This window comes from Plectrocnemia conspersa, unplaced genomic scaffold (genome assembly GCF_051122295.1).
Source record: "Plectrocnemia conspersa isolate PC_06_02 unplaced genomic scaffold, ASM5112229v1 ptg000006l, whole genome shotgun sequence".
Taxonomy (NCBI): Eukaryota; Metazoa; Arthropoda; class Insecta; order Trichoptera; family Polycentropodidae; genus Plectrocnemia; species Plectrocnemia conspersa.
In genome coordinates, this window is record NW_028277170.1 from 4,696,473 (window position 1) to 4,719,703 (window position 23,231).

The 23,231-nt window shown below is 28.6% G+C and overlaps 1 protein-coding gene across 4 annotated transcripts in view; it reads left to right on the forward strand.

The window, feature by feature from the left end:
* The window catches only part of LOC148234076 (ras-related and estrogen-regulated growth inhibitor), a 77,297-nt gene that overhangs the window by 36,636 nt on the left and 17,430 nt on the right, over positions 1–23,231 (forward strand). For all 4 annotated transcript variants that reach the window (XM_088187484.1, XM_088187483.1, XM_088187482.1 and 1 more), the window contains exon 3: positions 7,526–7,582. In XM_088187484.1, coding sequence (XP_088043610.1) covers positions 7,526–7,582 — 57 coding nt within the window. The remainder of the gene's footprint in view (positions 1–7,525; positions 7,583–23,231) is intronic.

A 23,231-nucleotide genomic window follows, 5' to 3' on the forward strand; every position in this document is an offset into this window, starting at 1 on the left:
AATAAATTTAGGTATTTGATCTGAATTTTCAGATCGAATACCTTAGGAAGAAGAAAAAAAATAACGAAAAATCAAAAACAGCACCAGCTGAATTATATTAATTATTGTTTTTATAGATTGTATTATCAGTAATTTGACAACTGGATTTGATGCATAAATTAATAAATAATACATTTAGCTTCATGTGGTTATTCCTAAAAGAAAATCTAGAAAAAACAGTCAAGAATCTAACCCAAAAATATTTTTTAAAATATGTCATTTTAGTAAAATCATATCGGAATAAATTTTCAGCAGGTGCTATTAAAATTATATGCTTTCAACTTTTCTATACGTAGAAATATATATATTTACATACTTATCATTAATTATTTACATCTGATGTATAAATATTTTTTTGTGAAGTTATATTTTTAATAGTAAAGTCCAAATATATTTTCACTAGTTGATATATATTGCAACTAGCGAAAATATAATTTAACTGATTGGCGATAATATGCTGCTTTTAAATGACTATGAAATTCCATTTGTCAGTTGCGAAACGTTCATTTGCTGTTCAAACCCAAACCTAAACTAGTGAAAGTTCTAAAACCAATTATAGTTTTGGAACTTTTATTAGGTCAAGTCCAAAATACAAACTTAGTTAACTCAACTCTCAGGGGAAAATAAGCCTAAGAGAAATTACAATTATAAAAATATTATTGTTATTTTTACCGATATTACTATGGACTTATAATATAAAAGGGCTGATCAAAGTATTTTCAAACCGAATTTTGTTCAATAGGAGAGCGCAAAAACAATTATCACTTTTCACGTCAAAAGCAATAAAATCGTGTCGGCAGTGCGACGGCAACGGCACGATTTTATTGCTTTTGACGTGGATTTTTGACTTTTGAGAAATGATTTTTTTGCGCTCTTCAATTGGGAAAAATTCTGTTTAAATGTATTTTATTGTTTTAAGTCCTTGATAATTGAGCGTTTTTACCGCGATGGCATGATTTTATTGCTTTGACCTGGACTGGAAATTTACTATATGGCAAAAAACACGACTAATTATTTAGTAAATATTATGAGTAAATATTTTTATTAATTTATAATGCCTATTTCGCGAAAAATATGATATCAGAAAATATGTCGCAACGGTGGCTAATTTTTATAATTATTTATAGCATAGAAAGGGTTAACTCGTACCTATTATTATTTATTCAAAAAATTATATTACGATGTTAAACAATATATTAAATGCCATTTTTGTCATGAGGTCCGGAATCATTGTTTTCCCAGAGCCCTGGTTCGCTTTGAATAGTTTTTAGCGCGTGCAGGACTCTTTGAAAATTAAAAAAGTTTTGGCAATGATTTTTTTTTTTTTTGCAATAAATTAATCTCAACTAACTTAAATCAACGAATTAGTGAAAAGTCGGAACTAAAAAAATACATGGATCACTAGCATAATAAATTCTCATTATATATTAAATTCTTTCTCCTTAAATACGAATCTCGTCCATATGGGCAAGCATCTAAGTGATAAAGAAAACAGGGGTTGAAAAAGGAAATCAAACAAGTTGTAGCAACCGAGAGAAATAAGCCAAAAATGTCCGACATCTGTTTTTTATCTTCTTCTTCTCCTTTATTCTTTAGCTAATCTTGGCCAAGGAAGGAAGTTCCGCGTTGTGCAGTCGGAACCGGCGTTATTGCTGTGGTTAATTGCCGGTGCTTGTGCACAAAACAGCTATAAGGTGACGAAAACTCAGACAAAAATTATAGCCGAGAGAGAAATTAAAGCCTCCTCGGAGGCTCGCTCTTTTAAACCGAAGGAAATCCGGGCGCAAAGCAGGGGAAATAAAACGTTAAGCGTTTGCTCTCGCGATTGTTTCTAAGGCCGCTTTCTCTCTTGGTATACAATTATTTTGTACTGGCGTGTCGGACCGTTGAACATCAACGGGTCCTTTCTAAATTTAAACATAAATTAACTCAATTGTAACCAGCGCGGTATATCAGTGGTAAGACTCATTGTTTACCATCGAAAGGTTGAAATGAATACACTAAACTCGCGTTTTATAAATTATACTCTGAGAAATCTGATCATTAAAAACTATTTTTTTAGGATTTATTTAAACTTAGGTAAATAATAATCTGCATTATTTTATTTATTATTTTAATTTTAATTTAATTATTTATTTTTAATATTATTTATAATTATTAAAATTAGATCATTTTAATATAATTAATAATTGTTAAAATTAATACGTTCGAAATCCATATAATGGAGCCAGCATCTAGTATGCTGTGGATTAGAGCATCATAAAGAGTGCGTTATACTAAAGTATTTTTAAAGGAGCGCGAATTTCTCGACTCTAAACTGACAGTTTCTGTTTCATACTATAAACATGTATGTTTTAAATCAAGGTTTTCACAAATAAATTGTATATTATTGACCATAAATTCTTATTATCTGAACATTCGTTCTTGCCAAATGATCGCGATTTTGGTGTTGTAGAAATGGCTATTCAAAAAACCAATTTTTTGTACATTCCCGAAGATTATTACAAACATGTCGCAAACAAAATCCATTTTTACTACACGAAATGAAAAGTGAAGACTTTTATTCAACCAAACCTCTGAAGAAGACAATTTTGAAAAGTAGCAAAAATATTGATGGTGAGACTGTTAATCGGCTTAAAATCTTCTGAATACGAGTTTTACGTAATGTGCCATAAAATTGTATTATAAATCATTAATCGAAAGTGATTTATAATTTCAACATCAACGGCTTACTTGTCAAAGTGATTTGTTATCATATTGCATCGGTACAGAGAATCATTAATATTTGTGTGTAAATAAATTTATAGCTATTTGATAATGATTGAATTTTCAATGCGCTGCCAAAGTAGCTAGAATGTATATTTATTAAAGTAAATATTACCACATAACAAATATAGATCCAATATCTAATAGAATCACTTGTGAATAAGTGATCGATTTATGTATATACATTGTAAATAACGAGGTACTTAAAAACATTTACTGGTTTGTGCTAGTTATCGCTTTATGGGATCGCAACCATATTAAAATGATTTATAGCTTTGAGGGATGAATAATTATTCCTAAAATATAAAGCGATACAAACATAACTTAGCTTCTAAGTAAACATATTTTATATTTCTAGAAAGGTCTTGTTGTAAAATTATATTCACTTAATATTATCGAAGTCAAATAAAAAAATATTTAAATGAAACCCACTGTAATACACTTAAGATGTACTTTATTTTAATTTAATTTTAATTATTTCCTTTATTTTTATTTTCAGGTAAGAAACAGTGATATTAGAATGGCTATCAAATAAGCAATGTATTAATGTTGATAGGATAGCTAGTTTTCAACTTATCTGGTAAAGTATATAATAGTACAAAATAGCTAATAATATAAATATATATATTTATATTAAATATTTCATAGTCTTGCAACGCGTATTTTTTATATTTATTTAGCTTGCGAATTTTTTTTAACATATTTTATAGACATGTATAATATTTAATATTTTAAGTAAAAATAAATGTGGTTATTTAGTATGTCAATACAATATGAATTATTTTGCTTGTATCGTTATGCGCTGTTTGAAGCGTGCGGTCCAAACATTCGCTTTACATCATTAATACAATTTTATTAGACCACTAACTATTCACATAAAATAGTTAATTTTGAATTAACTTCTATAAAACCCATAGTTAAATCTGCATGTATTTTAATGTTGCTCGTTCTATTATAACTGTTTCGTTTTAACTTATTTAACTCGGCATTTCGACCATCGGGCTTAGCGTCCGCGAGAACAAATCTCCCAGAGCTGGCTCTGAATCTCTGGGGGAGAGAGACAGATAGAGCGCTTTGAATTATCGTTTCGGTGGACAAGCAGCGCAACTTGTCGGATAATATAAGTGTACGGCGTGAAAGAATGCGCTCGGATTTTTGGTTAGGGGAGTCTTAAAAACGGTACAGAGATATATTGTAATGGGAAAGCGACGGAGTTTGAGCCAACTCGGTGGATGGTTAAAAACCGATCCGGAAGTTAATTCGGCTGCTTCGAAGCGGAATTTTCAATTGCGTACATCGTTTCACTTAGAGATATTATTGTAACTGTATTAGTTCAAGCGATTTTACAACCAAATAATATATAATTCTATGTGATTAAACTATGTGCTATTTGCCAGCTTTGTATTGTATTTTTAATTAAATGCATTTATTGGAATTAATGGTTAATGACATTTAGGGATTTGGGAACCCTAGGAATGATTGACCTCGTGGCCAATGAGACTCAATGTAGAATCTAGGAAGAGTTTTTTATTGCATTTTTTACGTATGTGTGACGGATAATTATTAGCGAGACGTTTCTCCGAGCGGTAGCAAAGCGCAGGTGATTATGTTTGTGGACGATCCTCAGGGTTCTTGTAGCTGTCTGCAGCGAGTGTCAGGAGGCAGTTCCTCTTACGGCGATGATGTCTTATGGCTTATGCCTGCCTGACTGGGTGACTGTCTGACCCTCCTCATCAGAGTCCGGGCTTATATATCCAGGGTTACAAGACTGCTGGCCAATGGAATATCGCTGCAGTCGCTTCGTTGAACGACGAAATAAATCTACGCCTTTAGAAAGCGACGTTCGCTCGTCCAAGGTTGTATTGCATTTTCGAAAATTTCACGAATGTGGTGATTTATGATATCCGTGACCGTTTCGCCAAAAAAGAAAAGGGAATATTTACTGTAAGCTCGTGCTATTTATGGGATTATACAAGGTATGTGTGGTCCAAACCTTTACGTTATTTGTTGCTTATCTCAATTGTCACAGTCATTAACGTGAGTTTAGGGTATGAGACAATGACCATTTTAAACGTAGTCATCTGTGTGTGGTCGTTGCAGACATTTTACAATAAGATTTTTGCGATATAAATTAATTATCTCGATGGATGTGTAATGCAGATTTTAGATTTAAAATTGCGTTTTTATATATGTGTTTATATATGCTTAGCCAGGATGGAATAGGTTTCTCTGTTTTGATGTTTGTTTATTTCCGTCGTTTTTCTTATAAGAATAAATATTAAATAGTAATTTATATATTTAATGTTTTTTTATTTATTTTTGTGTTTAAATAAAAATAAACGTGTGTTCTAGAAACATATAAATTAGTGCATATCTTTACATGCCTATTATTTGTATTAAAAACTACATGAACTAAAAATAAAAATAAAAATATAAACCGGTGCATGTTTTTACACAGTAAAAAAATATTAAAAAGTAAAAGTAGCTATAAAAATACTATAACAAAAAATGTCTATAAATTAATATATTTTTTGTTGTGGAAAATTTTATTTTTTTAATAACGTTACTTAAGACTATAGAAATTCAGTTGAGAAAATATAATTTAGGTAAAACGTTGAGAGCTTAAAACTCTACTATAAATTTACTTGTATATAAATATATATTTAAATATATTTTCTGTATTTTATGAAAAGTATGATTATACTAAAACATGAAAAATACGATACTACTGATATTTATTTACAGATTTGATTCCATTTCTGTAACTCGGATATCATCGTTTTTTTTTGCTGGTCTTTCACATCCAATAGCTAATGAGTCACCTATAACTTTACAAATGTTTTTAGTAGTCGTAGTTGTCGATTTTTTTTATCGAAGTTATATAACATACAAGTCGTATAAACTTTTTTAAAAAGAAGTAGTAATCAAACAATTAAAGGAATTTATTACTTCTCAAAACATAATATGTGAACAACAATCGGGATTCAGAGAAAAGCATTCGACTGAAACTGCATTACAAGTAGTGATAAATGATTGGCTGTTGGCTAAGGATACAAACAAAATCATTGGAGCAGTTTTCTTGGATTTCAAGAGAGCCTTCGAAACAATAGACAGAAAAATAATGTTAAAGACGTTGGAGATTATAGGTATAAGTGATATAGTTTTAAGATGGTTTAATAATTACTTACATAAAAGAAAACAAAAAGTTAAAATAAATAATGTATATTCTGAAGAGAAATTAGTGTCTTATGGAGTACCACAAGGGTCTAAATTGGGACCATTGTTATTTGTTTTGTATATTAATGATATAGTTAATAACGTGAAAAAAATGTAAAATTCATCTATTTGCGGATGACACATTAATGTATTGCATAGGTGATAACATTAAAGAAATTGTAAATAATTTAAATAATGAATTAAGTATATTAGAAATATGGTTAAAGAATAATGTACTTAAATTAAATGAGAATAAAACTAAATGTATGTTTATTAATTATAAAAATGTGTTAGATAATAGTACCAAAATAGTAATAAATAACTCTAGTATAGAAATAGTGGATAATATAAAATATTTAGGAGTAATTGTTGATACAAAATTAAATTTTAAAGAACATTGTAATTACATATTAAAAAAAATTAGTAGAAAAATAGGTTTATTATAAATACAAAAAAAAAATTTACAATAGTATAATATTGCCCCATTTTAATTATTGTGCAACACTGTTAAATATGTTAAATAAATTAGACAAACAAATGTTACAAAAATTACAAAATAGGGCAATGAGAGTAATCTTAAATAAAAATAGATTTACTAATTGTAAAAGTATGATTGATAGATTAGAATGGTTGAATGTTCAAGAAATATTGAGTATGAATGTTTTAGTATTTATATATAAGTTAGAAAAAAATATGTTACCAGAATATTTTAATAAGTATTTAATAAGAAATAAAGATGTACATAAATATAATACTAGAAATAGAGAAAATTTAAAGATAATTAAGTATAAGAAAACGAGTACGGCTAGGGGAATTATGTACGGAGGTTTTGATTTATATAATAGTCTTCCAAGAGAAATCCGAAACAGCAAAAATATAACGGGTTTCATAAATGGAATAAAAAAACACCTTCGTACATATAGAAATAAATTATAATATTAAGACTTTATTATTGTATATTTTTATTTTTTCTTTCTGTTATGTATTTTTTATATATTTTTATATATGTTTACTAAATTTGTTAGATGTAAATATTAGCTATTAAGCTAAATAAATTAATAAAATAAATAATAATAAAAAATACGTATTAGGTATTAACGCCAAAGCACGATTGACTGGTTAAACTAAACTTAACTAACGACATTGATTTCAAGATTACCTAATATGAGGTTTACAAGGATATTCCTAATCTTGAGGATGAATAATTAAAATCGAGCTAGGTCGTGAATATTAGGTATTAAATAAACATAAATAATAAGTTACTCTAGCTAATACAAAATGTCTTATACATATATTAAAATAATAAAAGCTGCAAATAATCCAGAGCATCTTTGATGTTATAATATTTTGTTAATGTATATTTTTATGCATTTTTAAAATTATTGCATGCGTTATGCTTAACATAGATTTATTTTAAAATATCACTAGCGAAATTTATTATGTTTTTATATATTATTATATTTTCTTTTTATAATAATTAATATATTTGTAATAAATGTTTCAGCTTTGACGGTGCGATTTCTCACTAAACGTTACATTGGGGAATATGATCATCAGCAAGGTGAGTTTTTATAATATTTTCTATTATATTTAATAACGATGCGTATATAATATCTGATGAAATGATAAAAATATCACGTTACCCAGTCGATTGTGATACATATTGTTAAAAATGGGTAGTATGAAAAATTGAATTAATTTGCCAGTAAATTAATTAAATTTTCATATAAAAAAGCAATATTTATGCATACAATCCAGTGAAATAACTATGTGATGAATACCTAAAATACATGGGCTCAGATATTATATGAACCCTAGTGTTTTTTTAATTTCTATCGTATCTGGGAGATCATTATATAATTAAAATTTTGACACAAAACAAGTTTTTCTTGATTTTCCATATTTAAAAAAAAATTGTAATTGATATTTAAAATAAGATCGTATTAATTGTTAGTTGGTTAGTTAATAGTTTTTACTGATTGGTAGGCCATAATTTCATGTCTATAATGAGACACTACTCTTGCGTAATTAGATTAGTGAGTGAACGGAACACTTAATCGATAGTGATGTTGTATAGGAACACTTAATTAATTATTGAGTTATTAATATTTTTAAAGCAGCCTGTTTATTCGTATTTACATATAATAGTGAATTTTTAATAGTTACGATATTTAGAAGCCGCTTCACTTTAAAGGATGCAACTTTCTGTGTGCAGTTGCTGGGGAGAAATATATGCGCGTATACGATAACGTAATACGTGAAAAGGGAAAAATATGAAAAGGGGGTATTATTTATAAGTTTTACAGGAAGTTGAATGTTGCAGAGCGGCTACGTGAGCGTGGGGGATGAAAGGAAAGTTCACTCTTTCGTAGAATATTTCAGAGGGAAGACTTTAAAAGTTAAAGTTCAAGAAGGGTAGTGATATGAAAAATAGACGCGTTCAGCGCGAGAGAACACATCGCCGTTGGGTAACAATTTATTTACGACTAATATTATTTTGAATGGATCGAATACTAAGTCAAAGGTTATGAGTTAAAATCCCATATAAATCCATGACTTTTTTCATTTATTCTGGGTGGTTAATATAATCATAATTCTGAGTTTTCCCAACTTTTTTTCTAATCTCAAGGGTGATTATTGAGACTATTCATTTGAACCAAGCTATGCTGCTGTGAATCTTTCAGTTCTAGTGTGAAGCCAAGTAGACCTTTTATCATAGTAAAAGGTGTTTCATGGGGCGACTAATTTATAATCAATATATTTTTTTAATATTGACGCAAACCTATTGAACTGAAAAATATATACCGTAAATTAAATACTTACGAAACATTTAAGGAACACTTTTGAAAGGAAATTTATTATCGTACAACCAATGACAATGCGTTTCAAAAACACACGAACAATAATATAAAACAGTAGAGATAGCACAGGTAAAGGGATGACGGAAATATGATCTGTTGTTATTTGATCTAAGGGGTCAAGGATATGATAGCATCTATACTATGTGGAGAAAACATAATGGTGTTTAGAGCCGCATATTGTCTTTGCATCCGAGAACATTTTTCGTTTCATGTTCCTCTTATACAGTAAATTTAATGGTTATCGATGCAGCTACTTGTTTGTTTTTGATATAATATTTTTTACATATTGAAAGGTTTATTTTAAAACCTCATAGTATTACTTGTTGGTCCAGATAAAAATTAGAATAATACCAGAATTTACAAACCAGTATTGACAAGAGAAAAACAGTCAATACCGGTATTACCGGTAATAATATTAATATTATTTTATTTAATTTACTGAGAAAATAGTCCTATTATCGCTCGCATGTTTCACCATGTTTATTGATTAGCAAAACCAGCAATTATTGTTTCGATATATTGCATATTTTATTTACAAATTATTTCAACGAAAACACCGTCACTGATAATAATAAAAAATATTTAATATCTTTCCTTCTTTTGGAACAATAAATCTTAGGGAACATCGTTTTTAATAAACAGCTTCCAAAATTTTTATACCGGGGGCCAGAGCATTACTCACCTATTTATTCCAATAAATTATATTATATATAATTTTCATCAGTTACTTTTATCCAAAAGTACCTTGTGAGAAAAGAGTACGTAGAAATTGTAAATCTGTTTATTCCAAATGCGACATATTTTCCTTAAAAAATATATTTATATGTTTGATGATTGTAATATTATCGTGATTAAGATTTGACTATTTCACATTTAATAATAATATTTATTTTGTAAAGATTTACCTCTCGTATACTTATTTATTTCTACTCACGTTAAAAGTAACATTAATTAAATTTGAGTTATACATGTTTATGTAAATATTATAGAATAAAAAATACGTAAATACTGCATAACCCTTTTATTCCCAGACAATTTGCCCTAACATATGCATTTGCATTTTTAAATAAATTATGTTATACACAGGGCCGGCTCATGGATTTTTGCGCATGTGTGCAAAGCGCCTCTATAGCGGCTAAAAATATATTTTAAAACACAACGCAATACAATACAAAAATAAAAATAAAGAGCTAAAAATTAAAATTTGTAAAATTATAAAAATTAGTAAAAACTTAATTTTTTGATGAAATAAATTTTAGCAAAATTCATTTGCAGAAAATCAACATTAAGAGATTGGGAAATTTTATTTACAATTGAAATTATTGCCAAACCTTTCAATTTTTCTTTACTGATGCTCGATAGTAGATAGTTCTTGTTTAGTTTTAATTGGCAACTGTAAGGTGTAATTCTTTTTGAGATTAATACATTTAGAAATAATTATTCGAGGGTAGAGTTGTAAATCAATTTTAAAGTTATTTTTATATTTATTAATTTTGCGTGGTAACAATTTCAATTCCGTTTTAATTTCCTATGCATTTATGTCCTTTTATTCTTTGCAACCTACTTTTTCTAATAATTAACGTTTTTCTTTTATTTGCTTGTCCTCCATTTCAGCACATTGCGTGATTTTATAAGGTTCTAAATTATTTGTAAATTATTCTAAACGCTGTAAAATCGAAACGGTTGTTTCGATTTTATTAGACAATAACAAGTAAATTTTATTTTTGGTTTAGAAAGTTCGGGTGAAAATAGCTGTTCGTTAAAGAAGTTTTTTCATTTTCTTTTGCGACTTTTTAAAAATATTAGAAAAATTTATAGCATATTTTTTGATGTATTTTAGGCGCCTTTTACTTTGCGGCGCCTGTGTGTGTTGGCACTTCACACACACCACGAGCCAGCCCTTGTTAAACATATGTGTTTTACAATTTTAAAACTTTTTTATGTACTCTCAATGATGAGAGGTAATAAAAAGCAGTAATATTTAGTTGTTACAACAATATAAAAATAAATATTTTTATTTACATAAAAAAAATAAAACACATTTTATTCAAAGTTATTTTAATTACATGGTCTATTACAAACTATATTTAGTTAGTAACAGAAAAAAATTACATTTTATGCAATTTTTTCAGATACTTTTTTTATAAAAATATAAATCTTGAGACTTTTGCTAATATTTAACTATTATGTTGCTTTTGTTTTCACTTCGCCAGTCATCCCTATCGTAAAAAATGGCGCGGTCGTTTCTCTTTAACATAACAGAACTACTGGGAGCTGCTAGGTATCGTTAGATTTTTCTGAGATAAAGTAAATGTATTTATTTTATGTTGACTCTGTGTATGTTAATAAGCAGAAATTGCACATATATTGTGTAGAATAGTTCGTATTATCCATCTTATAGCTGACAAAATTATTTATTTGGCAATACTATGCGATTTTTCCGAACAAGAAATTAGTAGCAAAATATTGTGAGAAGTACGCAACATTTGTCATTGTATTTATATGTTGTTAAACAAAGGTTTGTCAATGTAGTTTATGTGCTTTAATTGCGTTTAAATATAAACCATATTTTTTATCATTATGAATTATTTTTAACATTTATGCATTCTTCATTGCTTTATTTAATAAGACTTAGTATTTTTTTGTAGGTGACTGAATTAAGTCATAGCTAAAATATTTTATACTAAAGTATCTTAAAATAATATATTGCACACCAGCATTTTTTCGAAATTGCGGTTTAAGTAAAGCAGAGATAGATGTAAATCAGATATCTACTTGGTTGATTATGATATTATTACATGTACATATAGCTATTATTTACATGTACGAATAGTTTTTCGATTTGTTTCTGCTTTCTTATTGCGTATACCGCCCCCTTATTTACATTAACTGCTCCCCGATTGTATTCAAGGCTACTGCCACCCCCCTTGGATTGCCCAGTGCCCCCCAGAGGGCGATATCGCTCACTTTTGGAACAGAAGATAAGCAAGCATTGAATAGTTAAAATTAAAACAGTATCGAGCAATTTTTAATGTTTATTAAGCAAAGTTTTACTGTGTTGATTTATATATTTATAGTTGCTTTCTTTATTTTTATATGTTTAGCTATCGAGCTTAATCTTTTTGGGTATTTATTTACACGTCGGCATGTCTAATAACATATTTTAAATAATTTATATTTCGATTGTGCATTATATAATTTTATATTATATAAATTATATGTATATTATTGCAGTCGATGACTTTCGATATGAATTTTATATTTTTCATTTGACAGCATTGTCATGCAAGTAAATTAAAAATGATCGCACGTAGCATTGTCATGCAAATAAATTAAAATAATCGCACCGGGTTGATCCATTCTAAAGCAATTATAATGAAAGAGCTTAGTATTAAAATCTCCAGATGAAATACTAGAGCTTCCAATTTTTAACATAATATAAAAATCAACATGAATCAATTCTTTTTTGGGTTAAATATACCTAGCGACAACGGTTTTTAATTTATTTTTGTTTGAATTCGAATCGCGATGGTTTTACAAATAGTTGTATTATCATATATTTAACAATTACCCAAAATTCTCCACGTAGCCTAGAATATAAAAATACACATAAATTATGGTGAATATTACAATAAAAATTTATAGTTTTGATTACGATATTTGATAAATACGACATTAGATTCAGATTTTCAGGCGTTTAATTTTGCAAGAAATGTGTCAAATATGTACATATGTCTTGTGAGGTGAGAGATGTTGCTTTACTCGGTCGACTCGGCGTGGCTCCGCTTAGTGCGAGTTTGGCTAAGCTCACATTTATTTAAATTTAAAGGCCAAACAAAGTTTTTTCCTTTAAGAAATATGTTATTTTTTTATTGCAAATCTAAACTGCATGATTTGATAGGTTTCTTCAATGTGTTATGATGAACATCATATTATATAAAGAATAATTATACCATTAAATATTAAAAATAAATATTGGTGCACTAAAATAGATCCCACATAATTTTTTCATTTTATGATCGAATATTTGAGAGCTGTCCTTAACTAAAGTAAAAGCCATATTTAAATGTCTATCGATATTCTAGACCTTGATTGTAGATTAACCCTAATAATTTATGGTAGAAATATATTATTTATTATTGTCTAATAAATATTTAGTTACACTATTCGGTGTTTTGGTGAAAATATTTGTGCATCGAAGTAATCTTAGAAAGTCCGTAAGATAAAGTAGTTTTCAATTTGTAAAAATTGCGCAATTATTAAAAACAGAGGTATTTATTGATTATACATTATAATACACATTTCACTAATTAATAATTAAGTATATAGATATCCCCGATTCCCAGACTGAAAAGTCTAGTGGTGAATTATTATAGTTTTTTTATAGAAATCCAATACGACATCATTAAAGTTGAATCACTCCCCGCAGAAAAAACGTTCGTTATTTCACTAAATGCATCACATTTCCAAAAAACTCTATCTTTGTATTAAAGCCTTGAGTTTAATTTGGTTTATTGTTTCGTCTATATAAAGTATACGATAATAAAAATCAATAGTTATAAGTTACGAAATATTTTTAGTCCGCAAAATGACGGTCAAAAATCGTTGATTTAAGCGTGCGGAATTTTTGCCAAATTGTGTATTTTTACGATAATTTAAAAGAAATAGCTAAGGCATCAATAGTCTTAAAATACTCTGTGATCCCAATAAGTTTATAAAAGTGTTGCGAGGTTGTCGAAAAGTGGATAAAAAATAATATATATTGGGTAAGTGCCAAAATATTTCAATTACTATATACCACGGGCGGATTATTCATTGGATACGGGCGATCGAAATATAATTTACAATATTTTAAGTGAACATACGCATCTGGAGCCGAAAAATGAAAAAAAAACAACGAAAGGAGATAGAGCAAATCTCGCTTAATCAAACAAAATCTTTAAATGCGTAAAATATATATTGAACAATATGTGAAAAATAATGTAAGATAAAGAAAAAAATATCAAAGAATAAATGGCAGAATGCAAACAAATAGAAAAGCAATTAAAGCAAAATTGGATTTTTATAAATATATAGCTTTTTAATTATATCAAGACAGAAATAAGATGAACATCAGAAATATTTTAATGAATATTTTTTTTATTGCTTAAAGGTTAACGGTACTCATCTATCCAACGAATTCGTACAAAAAATCATTGAAGTAACTTGCCAGAAGTTGTTACTCTATATTGGGATAGTAAATTAACAGCTTTTAAAGTTCGAGGTACTAAAGAAGAACGTCTTCATATTGTAGTTTCATATGGAAAAAAAAACAATACATCCGGTAAAGAGCAGGCACAAGTTATTTGGAATGCGATCAGCGATTGGAATCTCGAAGATAAAGTGCATATCCTCTATTGTTACACACGGCCTCATACAGGTCTGATTTTGGAATAGAAATTAGAGAGAGAATTGTTATTTTTTGTCTACTAGCTTGTATTGAAAAGTGTGTTAGAAAGTTCAGATATTTCATTTTGGAAAAACGATTATATGAGATTCAATCCTTTGAAATCGAGGCATTGCTACAGTTATATTGAGTTGAACTATAAGAAAATATCGTAAGAGACGACTACCGAGAGTTAATAGAGTTCTATATTATTTTTAGGTGGTGATGTGGATCGATGTGGATTGAAAATTAGGGCAGCAGGTGCCATGCACCAAGCTCGTTGTATGGCGAGATAAAGTTACTCTGAAAATATCGCTCTCAGTACAAATTTACCAAGAAAGACAAAACAGCACTGCAAGATGTGTGCTTGTTTATTATAACATCCTATGTTAGGCCATGGATGCGATGTATTTCAACACTAAGAGCTCCTTACTAAGATCTGTGCTTCCTAAAATAGATGTTAACGAAGTCATCTCAAAAGCAGTTTAAAAAAGAAAGTTTAGCCAACATTTATGCTATTTAACTGACAAAATCTTGTCACTATTTTCCGAAGAGGTTGATCAAGATACAAAAGCAAAAATGCTTACGAATTTAAAGACATGAAATATTTCGAGTTTTGGGCATCGTTACATTCCGTCAAATTAGGAACAAGAATTTATGCTCTTGTCTCAAACTTAATATGGTTTTCTCCTCGATTGTCCATCTTCATAGGAAACTAAAGTATATTAGAAATAAAATTGATTAAAGCAGTGAACGATACAGCTGAAATAGCTATACAGTTGATACAAGATCGCAAGAGATACGCTCTGATCACAGTAGAAGAGGAAAAAAACAGTATTTGCTTTGTTGTGTACAATAATACAGAGAGATGTAGTCCAATCAACATGCTACCGTGTATAGAAAAAATAATGGAAGAAGTAGTAATCAAACAATTAAAGGAATTTATTACTTCTCAAAACATAATATGTGAACAACAATCGGGATTCAGAGAAAAGCATTCCACTGAAACTGCATTACAAGTAGTGATAAATGATTGGCTGTTGGCTAAGGATACAAACAAAATCATTGGAGCAGTTTTCTTGGATTTCAAGAGAGCCTTCGAAACAATAGACAGAAAAATAATGTTAAAGAAATTGGAGAGTATAGGTATAAGTGATATAGTTTTAAGATGGTTTAATAATTACTTATATAAAAGAAAACAAAAAGTTAAAATAAATAATGTATATTCTGAAGAGAAATTAGTGTCTTATGGAGTACCACAAGGGTCTAAATTGGGACCATTGTTATTTGTTTTGTATATTAATGATATAGTTAATAATGTGAAAAAATGTAAAATTCATCTATTTGCGGATGACACATTAATGTATTGCATAGGTCAGGGTTTCCCAAACTTTTTCAGCGACGGAACACTTGGCAAATCCGAAAACTTTGGCGGAACACTTAGCTTATTTTTTAGGTTGGGTAATTCATAATAGTATAAATAAAAATAAAAAAATGTTAAAAAAGAAATATCATTTATTAAATCAACATAAAAATTCAAATAAATAAAACTCCTAATGACTGATGATTTTGGGTTCTTAAATTACAATTTTTTTTATATCAAGTATTGATCAGTTGTAATAATATATATTCAGTTGTATAATATTGATCAGTTGTATTCTCAGTTTTTGGATTATTTTCTTCTTCGATGATAGATGTATCAGTACAAGTATTTGGCATTTCTTTCGTCAAATTTACTCTTTTCAACCAAAGATCCATGGGTAGTTTTTGAATAATATGTAAATTCTGTGAAATATTTTTTTGTCAAAAAGGAAAAAAAATCTGTATTGTAAGCAACCAGATAAAATTAATGTACAAGAAAATCGACTTATTTTTATGCAAATTTTATTTAAATCATTTATATTTCCAAAAGTATACACCCAATCCTGTTTTAACGCAATAAATTACAATAGTTTCAAGCTTTTTTATCAGATTTATGAACAATTTTTAAGTTATGACAAGACTAACAATTTTTTTAATATACTTCAAATTTTTGTGAAATATCTATTTAGGCTCCGCGGAACACCTATTTTGCATCTGCGGAACACCAGTGTTCCGCGGAACATAGTTTGGGAAACCATGGCATAGGTGATAACATTAAAGAAATTGTAAATAATTTAAATAATGAATTAAGTATATTAGAAATATGGTTAAAGAATACTGTACTTAAATTAAATGAGAATAAAACTAAATGTATGTTTATTAATTATAAAAATGTGTTAGATAATAGAACCAAAATAGTAATAAATAACTCTAGTATAGAAATAGTGGATAATATAAAATATTTAGGAGTAATTGTTGATACAAAATTAAATTTTAAAGAACATTGTAATTACATATTAAAAAAAATTAGTAGAAAAATAGGTTTATTATCTAGATTAAGAAATATATTAGGTATAAATACAAAAAAAATAATTTACAATAGTATAATATTGCCCCATTTTAATTATTGTGCAACACTATTAAATATGTTAAATAAATTAGACAAACAAATGTTGCAAAAATTACAAAATAGGGCAATGAGAGTAATCTTAAATAAAAATAGATTAACTTATTGTAAAAGTATGATTGATAGATTAGAATGGTTGAATGTTCAAGAAATATTGAGTATGAATGTTTTAGTATTTATATATAAGTTAGAAAATAATATGTTACCAGAATATTTTTAAAAGTATTTAATAAGAAATAAAGATGTACATAAATATAATACTAGAAATAGAGAAAATTTAAAGATAATTAAGTATAAGAAAACGAGTACGGCTAGGGGAGTTATGTACGGAGGTTTTGATTATTATAATCGTCTTTCAAGAGAAATCCAAAACAGCAAAAATATAACGGGTTTCATAAATGGAATAAAAAAACACCTTCGTACATATAGAAATAAATTATAATATTAAGTCTTTATTATTGTATATTTTTATTTTTTCTTTCTGTCATGTATTTTTTATATATTTCTATATATGTTTACTAAATTTGTTAGACGTAATCATTAGCTATTAAGCTAAATAAATTATTAAAATAAATAAATAATAATAATAATTGTAAAAAACACATGATTTATCAATCGACAACATTCAAAAGCACAGTCCATGTTCCTCAGTTTAATATGCTAGTCGGTAAATGAGTATCATTTGGGGATCCAGGAGGGTGGAGGCTCACGGATAGGTGCAAAGTGCTGATTTTTTTCTTTGTCGTCAATTCGGCACAAGTTAATGTTATTCTAGGGAGCTGATATTTCACTAATGAATGTTCAGGGTAAAATTTAATAAATTAAAGGAGTATGCGTTTCGAATAGATTTTATATAAAAAAAAACCTGTATAAGGGACACTAAATATAGTATTATCTTGATTACTTATGCTAGAATATAAATCTTTTACTTAAGTAATATATGAATCTGTTATTGGCTGTCGTGAACTTAAGACCTAAATGTTTTTGTTTATTCTTATTATTCGATTCAAATTATTGATTATTAATTAATTAATTATTTCTAATCAATATTTACAGATTATTTTTCCTAAGATTTTCCTAATCTTATATCGTGATGATTATTTCAAATTGAGCTAGGTCGTACATGTTTTTCTAATAATGAGTAACTTCAAATATCTTGTATGTATTCAATAAAAAAAATCAGTACTTCAAAGAATATTATGATTTGTGTAGTAATAAAATAACTATACGTAACTAAAACACTTAATGTACATATATGTACATATATTAATTCAACAATATTTAAGGACGAAGTTCAAAACTTTAAGAAAATAATTACTTAAATAATCATATGAGAACTATACAAATTTATAAATAGCGGCATTTATAAATTTGAGAATTATTATTTATTGAATAAAACTTAATGTTATGTTATTTTTTCTATACAAAAGCGCCCGAACTTATTTGGTTATCTAATAGATAATAGTATGCCTGAGAGCAAATATATTTTTTTAACACTATGAGTGCTAATTAAAATTTTAAAATAATAAACATGTTTGATTTTATTAATCGGAACATATCTGTAAAATTCTTAGTGGTAAATACACAATAAAAAATAATTTATCGCACCTCTCCGCCTTTGCTCCTCCCACTCACTGGCGTATATTATATTTTCACAATTTATTCGATTAATATCGATAATTCATAACCAGTCGCAACGACAATAATTGAACGTTTACCGAAGCGGCGAACAAAAAGCGCATCTACCCTCACTCTTTCCACTCACCCCCTGACCATTGCCATCACGGTGTCAATCTTTTGCCGGCCACTACATTGAAATTTATTGCCGAATCCACGCGGGGGGCTCATTGTTTCGGACAAAAAACGAGTATCAAAGTGCGGTTACCCACCACTTCTCATCCCATCTCTACCCCACATTGACAAATGACCATTTTTCTAGCCGCGCCGCATTTTTTTGGCAGCGGCAGACACACATTTGCCCGTGCTTGCCGATTCTCATTATTCAATGAAATATTTGGGCACTTGTGCCTCAGCGGCACGCCACAATAAAACATAAAGGCGACCACCCCCACCCTTTGATTTAGACTCCTCTCCCCTCGACACCACCACAATAACGACGGTGGCAGCAACAGCCGGTAACCAAGTGAGTGCCACTCCACAAATGGTAAATACCGGACGGCGATCTATCCCCACCGTTCTCTTCAAATAACCTTCTGCCCCTTGGTTATTATATGAGTTCACATATCGCGGCCCCACGTGTGACAACACGTATACGTTTCGCTGCTGATTCATAAATGCATATTGTTTCATACGTATGTGTAGTACGCACGTTCAGCTATGATTTAGACGAAGCATGTACACGAATAATTACTTTTAGGAGTAGCTGAGGGTGGTGTCGACAATCTGGCTGTGAAAGAGATTTGTGTACGCGTCTCTTATTCCTGTCCTACGCGGCCAGAATGTCGTAGCTCAAGTCCATATAACACAAGACAGATGCTCAACGAGATTTCCAGACACAAAAATATTTACGCGATATCTACCAAGAACTGATTCAATTCTTGTGGTATTGTGTAAATATATAGTTGTGCTGAGTATATGTATATATACATATTTAGGTGTATATGTATGGCATGATAATAAGATTTTTTATTAACTGCTGCACTATAGGTGGTAATTATTTTTTTAATATACGTGAAAAATTATACAATTTTATTTTGCAAATTAATTTTCATTTATATCAATAACGTTTTCCACAGATAAGGCAATTTTTCAATTCTTCTTCTATAAAACTCTGTTAGTTTTTTGTAGAAAAAATATTTTAGACAATTTTGGATATATTAAATAAATGCAAAAAAAGATTGCAATGTAAAAGTTGTGCAGATTTTAAAAGATAATAATTAGATAATGAAATATCAGTAGAATAAGGTGGATACTGTAAAATTACAAGTTTCCGGACTTTTCCTTGGTCTTGCATTGTCGTACTGTTAAATCCGTCTTTTATTATGCAACAAAACTGATTGAGCACAATACATATTTGGTGTAATAGTCTGCTCTGTTTTCAGTAACTCATAATGAGTCACTTTTATTACATCCAATAAACACAAGAGATAACCTTATTCAAAGTTAATGATGGTCGAAGGGTGGAAACATGTACTTAGCTTGAAGAAAGCCACTGATTTTTTTTTTGAATTTTTGTGAAGGACCGATTTTTAATAAGAAGTTACAATCCTTCTAAAATGATTTAGATTCATGTCTGGATAATAGAAACGAACAGTTGGTTATACATTGCTTTATTTTTATTTGCATTTTATCAACTCTTTACATGCGTTTTCCGGGAAATCCAATCTATCTTTTTTTGCTTTCGAAAAATTGTTTGGAACATAAATATTTGTAAAGTAGATTGATCATTTTATCTCGTTTATAAGCATATTGAAGTTTACTTATACATTTTATTTTATTGCAGATACATTAAATTCACAGCAGCAATATGTTTTATTTGACAATTTTAATTCATTTCACACTATTTTTTAAATTGGATAGTAAAAAGTGTCTTTATTGCTCTCTCTTAATGATATATTTAATGTGTAATAATTATCCTTTTTATTTATTACATTGTAGAGTACTCCAAAATTATTTAAGTATCATAGAATTTATAGTTTTACATGTTCTGTTTACGTAGAATGATTTTAATTAACGTCAAAAGAAGAGGTAATGAGTTTATTTGCAATTATAGCTTTAAGTATAGTGAATTTGATTATAGCCATATATTATTTGCCGGCACGTTAAACATACAAAAAATAAACAACCGCGTGAATCTTTATTAGATAAGGTTCTACCAGCAACTTAAACAAATATTATATTTGTTTTGTAGACACGGTGATGTGTTTATTGTTTATTGTTTTCGGAAGAAAAATAGCATATGCAATATTTTATAAACATTTAAGGAATAATCGTGACATAATATAAAACTACTGAGTTTGACTTTCAAAAATATTTAAAAAAATATGTTTTTCCAGAATAAATATGAGACTTTTAAAAAAAAATTAAATGACTTAAATTTAATTTAAGTAACTAATTTTATACCGTTTTTATTAGTATAAAGAAGCCGCAAGAAAATACTAAATGTTTGATTTTGCTGAACCTAAAATGTTTATCATAATACATTATGCCCTTCATATTCCACCAAATGCATAACATTATCCTTTTTGGGTGTAATCCTGTACTCGGGGTTGATTGCCTATAAATCATTGTATTTTATACTGCGTGTTAAAGTAAAGGATTCTGATCTTCAGTAACAGTCCGACTCAAAAATCAACCTTACTGTTCTAGAATCATTATTTATTGCATATTGAGATTCACTAAGCAAGATTTTTCCTTAGACAATTTATGAGATATCCATATTCTGCAAATTAAAACCTTTTATAACATTTTAAATGTCTGTAAATTGATATAAGTGTGTGCTAGATTGGACCTGTTTTGATGGCAGCCCTAATATATTCACTAACAACCCGCCCTTATGTAGATATTCAATATCAAAATTCCCGGAACGTAACTTTTAGAATTTATAAATTTGAGAGCATCCCTGCTCATTGCATTACAGATGTTTTTAATCGCATCAAGCGGGTTAAATCCCATAAAGCGTATTATAACTTAACTAATATTATTTTATCTCCATTGCCATTGTCGATTTAGAGTTAAAAATATCATATTAAAAATATTCCTTTCATAAATAGCATCATTGATACGACTTATGTTAATAAACACCGAAAGAATAGTGACATTATTGTTAATTTATAACAAGTTTAATTGATAAAATTTAATTTATGAAAATTAATTTATATTTTTTTTAAAAATTAATTTAATTAAATATTAAAAAATAAATATTATATATGAAAATTATTGTTAGTTCATAAAGTCACTTTTGCAAATGTAAAAAAAACTGCAACGAATATGTGACAACCTAATATTTACATATATTTGGTCTGAAGCAGACAAAATATTATGAGCTAATAGTACTTTTTACTCTGCATTAATTTTATATACTGAGTTAATTTTAAGAATATATTTGACATGAAATATATAGTGTTATTATAGTAATAATATTTAATCTGAACAGAAACGTAAGAAAAATATTTGTGACTGACATATTTGCTATAATGGCACAGCTTGAAAGCCGCTGGTTTATTTTTAGCCATAATTTTGTGGTTTGCCATTTCAGGGTTTACGCTATACACAATGTATTTTCTGGCAATTACTATGTTATTAACAGACACATATATAGCTGCTTTGTATTATTGCCAATGCATTAAATCTATGTATAATGACAATAGCGAGAATCAAACTAAATATGATATTAGAGAGCGCATCCTTTCACCTAAGCCCTGTTTCAATATTGAAACAGGTGTCGGACCAATACTATTTTATTATTTAATTTCTAGATAGTAAACGCGGTAAATATTCTGTGAGGAATTTAAACACTTCTTGTGCTAATGCTGTAAATAAAGCGCTACTTGTGATCACACCCAACGTTCCAAGGATTATATTGAAAGTGCATTTCGTGCTAATATGCGTTATGATAGCATTAAATAGAACGGTGAGTTTATTGTAGTAATTAGTGGTGAGTCTACCCTAAGTGCGCTTCAAAGGCAGACCACTTTGAGGTATAAACCAACATAAATAGCCCTCATAGATGTTTCATTTATCATACAGTTCTCCCTCTCAAATCGGCGTATTGAACTAGACGAGGAATTCATTTTGTATAGCCTCCCCCTATGATAGATGGTGCGATTTAAATTTAATAAAAATCAGGTATCGCATCGATACCTGCGTCTTTATATTATTTTTGTGTAATTAATTTAAATACATTTTTCTCAGCTTATGATTAAAATTATTTATATACATAAGAATCATTGCAATTGACACATTTTGCCAGTCATAAACAGCTTCTTTTACTTCGTTAGATATAAAATCTTTAAATGTAATTTTAACAGCAGATTCGTTGTTTTCGATATTATAATATAAAAAGTTGTAAAATTTCTTCAACAAGTTATGATCTATTGTTAAGATGTTTTGTGAGTGGATTAGGTAAGGAAATCTTGGCTCTAACTTTCCGAGGGGCAATTTTTGGATTGTTCAGTGCTAATATTAGACTTGATTTCTTGACAATTACTTGCAGATGTTTTGATTTTCTTAAGATAAATAAATATAGACATTTGTACGGAGCACAGACCTTTATAATTTTATTTGTTAGTTTTGCGAAACGATTTGGAGCTTAATTTTGCTTCAAACTTTTCGTCATATATTACAGCGTAATATATCGTTTTTGTTGGAATAACGAAGCGCAGAGGAAACATCTTAATATTTATGTAGTTCATGCTCTACCTTTCGGGTGTGCCTTTATAAATGAAACCATTGCAGTCGCTTTACGATGACGATA